Raw genomic sequence first — 7,823 nt, 5'->3', positions numbered from 1 at the left:
ATGGAGGGAAAAAAATTGAGATAATAATTAACCAGTAACCATTTAAACATGTTTCCCAATAAGCTGCTTCAAACTCACCTAGTTCCAACTATACATAAACTAGGACAAATTGTTTTATTACTGCAGAAAAAACATGTGCTGTTCTCATTTAACCCTAGAAGAACAAAGAAATGCTGACTGTTGATAGAATTAAAAATACTGGAGACAAAATGCAGCAGTAGTTTTTCCCCAGTACACTATATAATAACTTACTTAAATAGTACAGCTGTAAGCATAACTGATGGAATAACAATTGAAATACCTGAAACTGTAACATGTTTAGAGAAACATCATGTGGAAACCAAAGCCACCTGGCAAAGGATTCAACAAATTTTCCTGAGGTTGAATAGCTTGAGTGAAATGAAAAGAACCAGAATCCAGGCTTAAGTCCAAAGAGCTAAATGGAAAACAAATCTTTTCACATAGCATGTTCTGTGGTATATTTATCATTACAATTGTATCAATTAATTTTTATTCAATGGTTGTCTTAAATCCATCTGAAAATAAAAGGCAGTGTTGACTACGACTAGAAAATTGCAAATAAAATGTTTAATTTCAGAAACTGAGTTCACCATTTATAAATACACTAAAACATACTAAATGCAAAATTGTATTAGGCATAGGTACAGTATTTTAACAAAGCTACAACTTTTCTAAAAGGTCATAGGCAAATGATGACTTGTTTCCCAAAAAGTATTCAATGAAAATTGAAATGAGAAGATTTCTAGAGTTAAAAAAACCACGGAGAACATTCCTTTCAAATTAAAATGCTGGCTATTTTTTTCCATCTTGTTTGAACTTTTGAGGGCTCTATATCCCATTTGCCTGATGGACACCAACAGTTAAGAATTAACCCTACTACATAAAATTCTAAGCAGTGCACCATATCCATAAGGCTATTACTGAAAATCAGAAGATCAGTTATTTCTGTACTAGGAGCTTTAAGACAGGCTGTTCTACACAATTGAAATTATGTTAGGAATAAGGGCTCAATTTTTACAATAGGGAACCTTATCATTTTGATGCATTAAAGATTAGAAAAGGCTTTAGAATGACATTAGAGTCTTCATGGTAAGTTTCTTGCCTTTTTTTGTACACGGCATTAAATAACAAGCATTAATTCACAAACTTTGATAAGACTTCCAAAGAGTTTTTATAAATACCCAGAATATTTCTGTAGTTCAGTTAAAATGTAAAACCTGAACAGGAGGACCCAGAACGGGAAGTTTTACTACCGATTGCTGTATAACTGACATTCCTTATCATCTCAAATTGAAGATTTATTTTCAGATACTAAGTCAATAGTCTCCTGTAAACACATCTTCCTCAATAACTCTTCTTAATCCTTTTAAGTACTTTAGGGCTTGCAGTTAAAAACACCACATGATAAAAAGATGGCTTGAACCCCATCTTTCATGTACAGCTTTCTTTTGACAACTACAAAAGCTGTTTTGTTGCAATTAAAGCAATGTTCAACTAAAATACAGTACCTGGTTTATGGTTTTTACATAGTAATTGAATAAAAAACTACAGAATAGAACTGTTTACATCTTTTTTTTTTTTTGCCATTCTATTAAAACAAATGACTGAGCTTTTTTAAAGTTCATTTACAATTATGGATTAAAACCTACATAATTTTGTATAATTTGACAAGACAGGCTATCTCTAGCGTGAACTTTTAAAAAACATATATACAATATCTGGCCTGAAGTACTATGAATAAGGCACATGTAGACATATTGAAAGCTGAAAAAAAGGAAACTAAAATTTGGAATTACAGTCACTGATTAGATGTCATACATGGCCCCTATTGGAGCAATTTAAAAATCCAAGTTATAGTTAATATCCAGTGAGCAACAATAGATTTAGTCTAGCAGTTTGTTCATTAGGTTCAATACTGGAAGTATATTAAAGGAAGATTCACTTTCAAAAAGATAAGCTTTTCAAAGTGTTCAATCATTAACCTTGACTGACTAAAGTTGTTGCTTTCATTGGATGTATTGAACAATCTCTCTGAAGGAACAATGCTTGGTGGACAACCCAAGAACCTGACAGCCAATTTTGACAGTACTGGCCAAGATGACTTTTTAAAGTTCCAGTAAGTTAGAGGATCACAGTTATGCTCAAGCACTTCTTCCTCCAAGTAAGAAAGCACCATTTCCTCTGGTAACTTCGCTCTCTCTTTCAGGTCTTTTGTTTTCTTCATGTCACCCATGAGTGACCAAAGATTATCTTCCCCATATGAATTTGTAGATGGTGAACCTATATCACATCCATTGGAAACAGGTTTATCATCATCTGAGGTAGAACTCATTATTTCCAGCTCCCTGATTAAGTCTTGTTTATATTGTTCAGCCTCCTCTTCTGTAAATAAGGATGTTTTATACCGGGGATCCAGAAGTGTAGCAAAAATGTACCTTGGATCATGCAGCGTGGAGGACAATCTACTCACCATAGCTTCTTTCAAAGATTTCAGCATGGTATCTATGCCCATTGTTTCCTCAAATAGCATTTCTATTTTCCTGTTAAGTATATGAATCATTGGAATCACCTGGCTTAGAGTAGACACGTGTGTACTCATCTCCCTACTTGCAGCTTCGAAAGGTTTGAGGGCATGACACACAGACTGCATGACTTCCCACTGATCGCAACTTATTAGCTCCCGAAAGCTGCACTCTATTGACATTTCATCAATTGCTCTTTTCTGTTCGATAAGACGCTCAAGCATATGAAATGATGTACTCCACTTTGATGGAACATCTTGTATTAGCTGATGCTGAGGCAACTCATACTCTTTTTGCAACTCAGCTAACTTCTCTTTTGCTTTTGCTGACCGATGGACGCGTTCACAGATCTTTCTTGCAATACTAAGCAAATTCTGAACCATTCTCTGGCTTTTAATAGCCTCATTTACAATTACATTAACAGTGTGACTAAAACATTGTACACTTGAATGATCACCTTCATTTAAAGTTTTCTCTATACTCTGATTATCAGTAACAGTAATCCCAATCTGAAGGCCAATGGAAGTAATCCATGTTTCCCACCAGTACTCTAATTGCTTTTGAATACTGAGTCCATTGTAGTCGCAATCAATCTGTGATACATTTAATAGCGCTGAACAATGGTAATCCTCACACTGTGGTCGAAATGAAGACTCAAATGTTACCCAATGAGCTGTCAGGGTTAGATATTCTCGTGTTTGGTTGCTCATCCATATTCCGGATGTAAAATGGATCACTCCACTTTCAGCTTCTTTAAGATGTGAAATAATTATTTGTTTTACATTATCATACATATCTGGAATTGCTGTCCTAGAAAAGTAAGACGGAGAAGGTAAAGAATACTGAGGTTGCAAATATTCAAGCAGCCTGTTAAAGCCAATGTTGTCTACAAAAGAATATGGCTGAAGGTCAAGTGCAATCATTTCGGCTACAAGACTTGTGATTTTTTTGGCAACTGGGTGAGAGTCACAAAACTTGTCATTGGTTTCATCAAAATTTGAAGATCCTAACAATTCTGTGCTCAGTGGCATGTGATTATCCGTAGATGAGGATAATACTGTCTCTGAGACATCAGTTTTTAATACATTGTTGTGAAACCGCTGCAAATGTCTTAGAAGGCAACTTGTGCCTAGATTTGTTGGCTTTTTCCCCCTACTTATTGTACGTCCACAGTGCATACATATTACTTTTGTTGAATCTGCAGAACAAATTGAAAAGTGATTCCACAGTTTTGAGGTCTTCTTACTATTAACAGGAAATATAATTTGATTATCATGTGTAACCATTGTAGGCAAGTCAGTCAACTTTGAGGATGAACATTCTGCAGAAGCCAAAGTGGCGTAAGGAGAATTTGCCAAACTCACATCAAGAAAGCTCTTTTGGTTTCCAATTACGTCAGGATGGCGTCTATATAGATGTCTCATCAAGCAGCTTGTGCCCACATCTCCTTTCTTACCACGACTTATCATACAACTGCAGTATCTACATACTGCTTTTAGACTGTCTGCAGGTGACAGTGAAAAGTGATGCCAAACTTCTGATTTAAGCCTTTTCATAATCCTTTTATTTTGCTGAAATACAGCAGTGGGTTCAAATATTAGTGGACCTAATCCCTCACACTGTTTCTCAGGAGATGAAACAAAGGAGACTTCACCTATATCATCAGAAGATGACAGCATTGAGTCTTCCACTAGAGCATCTCCAGAAGAGAGATTAGTATGGATTTCCTCAGAGATTCTGTCTGGAGAAGAAGAAACGGAAGCTGATTCTTTCATTAGTTTTCCAGGAGAGGATGACATGGAATTCAGATCACTATCTGAGGGTAGTAAAGAAGGCAACAGAGTTGGAGGTGCGGTGTAGAGAGGTGGTATGCTGGTACCACCCCCATTCTCTTGCAGGACAATGGAACGATGGGCTCTCCACATGTGTCTTATTAAACAACTCGTTCCCAGGTCTTTTCCATTTTTTCCTCTACTGAATTCATTCATGCAGTGGATGCAAACAGCTTTAGAATTATCTAGAGGTGACAAATAAAAGTGTTTCCAGACAGCTGATCTCCTTCTGGAACCTGATGTGCTCTTTGGAATTACAACAGTTTTTTCTGCTCCATTCTCCACAGCATCATCATACTGGTTGTTGGGTAGCTGTGGAGATGACCCAACCATGACTTCTTCTTTGCTGCACTTTTCAGAAACTGAGAGATCTGATATTTCTTCAGAAGAAACAAGAGAAACAGATTCCTCAATTATTCGATCTGGAGATGGTATTTTAGAAGCCATTTTCTTGACCAGTTTTATGGGGGATAACATAGAACTCAGATCTCCAACATCTGCAGACTGAGGTGGCAGTAACAATGTAGGTGAAGAAAAGGAGGATATACCTGGCATGCTTCCGTTTTCTTGAATTAGTACAGTGGGATGGGCTCTCCTCACATGTCTCATGAGACAACTTGTACTCAGGTCCTTTTCATTTTTACCCCTGCTAAATTCTTTCATACAGTACATACATATTGCTTTAGTGCTATCTCTAGGAGATATAAAAAAATGGTTCCAAGCAGGTGACTTTTTTCTGGAGCTTATGTTTCTGCTAGAAAGGAGGCTTTGTGTCACAGCTTCCATTGCTACATCATACAGCGTACTACTATACTGAGAAAAAAGAGATCCATAATCATCTTCATTTTCTGTAGACAAATATTTGCCAGAGTTGTTGGTAATGAAGTTCTTTTCTTTGTCTTCCTGTTCATCACTGCTGTCCGCATGTTTGAAATCATCTTGTTCTGTCTTTATATCCATTCTTTCTAGAGTACAGTTAATGCTGTCTTCCTCTTGCTCTACTTTTAAGTTACTGATTTTACCCAATACAAAATTACTATCCATTCTGGGGGAACCTGCTTTACTCTTGTCCATGGATGACAAATTCTTCTTGCCAAGTCTTCATTTATTAATAAATATAGATAATTTAAAAGATTATTTAAAATTTTATTAAAATGATGTATCTTGTGTACTGAATGCACAAACACAAATGTGCGTATGTGTTCAAACAATCTCTGGTTTATGAATTCCGTATCTGTGTTGTGCATAAGCAAGTATGATTAGTCATAAAAATGCATTTTAAAATTATAGACTTAATTAATGGAATCTCGTTTTTTTCCCCAGGATCAGGACATTTCAGGTCATAGCTGAATGTTCTCAAAGACAGCAACTTAAATGCTTCATGTTGTAGACATAATCCTAAAAAATAAATGTTCTGTTTTCTTGTTGAAGGAAGCCATTCTGTTTATCTTGATTGGGCAACTGCGATTCTTTTGCACCATCTAGAAGTAAAAAAATCAGAAGGCAAAGTTGGCTAACACACTTTAAATAACTACAGCAAAGGTAAACTGAAAACATGCACTAAATGTTCTGTAGGGTGGTGTTTTTTTTTTTCCTTCGAGATAAAAACAATTCAGTGTACTATTGAAAAAAAGAAAAAAACCCAACATTTACTCAATACATATTGTGGGCAAATACATGCTACACAGGCAGCTCTGGTTCAGTTTTAACAAGATCTATAGTCCAAGCATGACTTTTGTATTTGCCTGGACATCCCTATGCCTCATCCTACATCCTAATTCAACCACTGCACAATCATAAATATACACATGTATACAAACATATACTATATAGCTGTCTATATCTACAGATATATATGAAAAGAAGCAGGTATTTAATCATGTTAGCACAGAAATATGTATTTAAAACTGAATGTTAAGTTTTACTCCTATACATGTAAGCCCTTCATTGCGGACAGCAGTGTTTAAAAATACAACATTTTACAAGGAACCTCTGTAAGGGTGTCCAGCATTGTCACATTGATCTCTCTTCCCCTGACCATAGTCGCACATGGTTATATTTGTGCCATAACACTCCCAGACAACATCATACTTTGGAAACAAGCTGCTCTCAGAGTTTTGTGATTAAAAACTGAAATGCTTAATTTAGGATAACTGGGCTATGCAAATGCCATATGTACACTAGGTCTCCCAAAAGCACAACATCACTCAGAAGCAAAGATACATAGAGTTGCATATGCTGGTGCCTAGTGCAGGACTGGCAGCTCAAGTTCCTCACGGACCCAAGAGTTATACTAGAAAACCCATTTACACCAAGATAAGTCGTTCCCCTCATGGGTAAAATTTCCCCCACCAGCAATTCCAGTACAAAGAGTAAGTTTTTGAAGTATAGCTGCATTTAAATCACAGGGTAACAACAGGCTCAAAAACCAGAACCCCCACATCAGCACCACACAAACCTGAAGAAGCTGTCTGCATTTGTCAGCCAGTTGTTTTTTTTCCTTTTTTCTCTTTACTGCAGTTCTATCAGAATTCTCAATTTTGCCAAACCTTTCTCACTTATTCTCTTGTGTCACTAATGTAGCTATTGGTACATTCATTCAAGATAAAACATTTTTTGCCCACACAGGTAATGCTAGACTATGCACTCCAATTTGTGCAAACTGGATTTTATAGGACTCCTTCTCCCCAGCTGAAGACAAAACACAAATTCAAATCAGTTATTTTAAAAACTTCTCACACCATTTTCATGTGTTACCTAAACACAAGAAGGATTTCAGCAGACAAAAGGTGAAATTAGCCATAGCTAAAGGCACATAAAAAAAAGTCTAGGTTGTACTCACACAGCCATTTCCCCCCTGTATCAAGACCTATGTCATATTAGCTTTGTAACCTATTTTAATTAATATTTCTCTGAGGTCTGTTTACAAGACAGATCAGAAACACTTATTTTCTGTGGATTTCAGATTTCTGGAAAGCCTATTGTAGCAATAACTTTCTTTTCCAGTGAAGGGGAAGGGAAAAGGAGGGGCAATCGGCTTATTGCAGCTATTTTAAGGGAGATGGAGCAGTCAGAACTTGCAAAGAAGACAGCAGTAGCTCTGGTTTTCTTTCTGTCAAACTTTTAGTATTTGTGTTCTGCCTTTCTCTCTCCTTCTCAGAAAAAAAAAAAAAAAAAAAAAAATCTTTTCAGCCACCAAGATATGAGGGTTGAGGATGAAGAACATCTGTTCTAAAAAAGGGAGAGACTTGAAGAAAAATAAAAACCTTAAACTTCAAAAAGAAATTTAATACGCTACCCGTTAGTTTCCACAGGTTTGTGAAATCACATCTAAGAACAACTCTGGCATCACAGACTAAATTTACATCACTCAGTATAAAACTGAGTGAATCACAAGTTAGTGATCACACATATATTGATTATTTGGAAGCATGTGCACCTGGGATGA

The 7,823-nt window shown here is 36.2% G+C and overlaps 1 protein-coding gene across 1 annotated transcript; it reads right to left on the bottom strand.

Annotated features, from left to right (window-relative positions):
• Window positions 1-1,603: 1,603 nt before the first annotated feature.
• Window positions 1,604-5,761, bottom strand: ZBED4 (zinc finger, BED-type containing 4). Its single transcript, XM_009703530.1, has one exon. The coding sequence runs from the start codon at window positions 5,447-5,449 to the stop codon at window positions 1,931-1,933; it is 3,519 nt and encodes a 1,172-aa protein (XP_009701832.1). The 5' UTR covers window positions 5,450-5,761; the 3' UTR covers window positions 1,604-1,930.
• Between the last annotated feature and the right edge of the window lie 2,062 nt (window positions 5,762-7,823).

Source organism: Cariama cristata, unplaced genomic scaffold, assembly GCF_000690535.1.
Source record: "Cariama cristata isolate BGI_N322 unplaced genomic scaffold, ASM69053v1 scaffold20487, whole genome shotgun sequence".
Lineage (NCBI taxonomy): Eukaryota > Metazoa > Chordata > Aves > Cariamiformes > Cariamidae > Cariama > Cariama cristata.
This window is presented reverse-complemented; position numbering and strand designations above follow the sequence as displayed.

What these genes read in the sequence shown, in the direction of transcription:
- ZBED4 (XM_009703530.1), bottom strand. Translation starts at nt 5,449, where the DNA reads ATGGACAAGAGTAAAGCAGGTTCCCCCAGAATGGATAGTAATTTTGTA.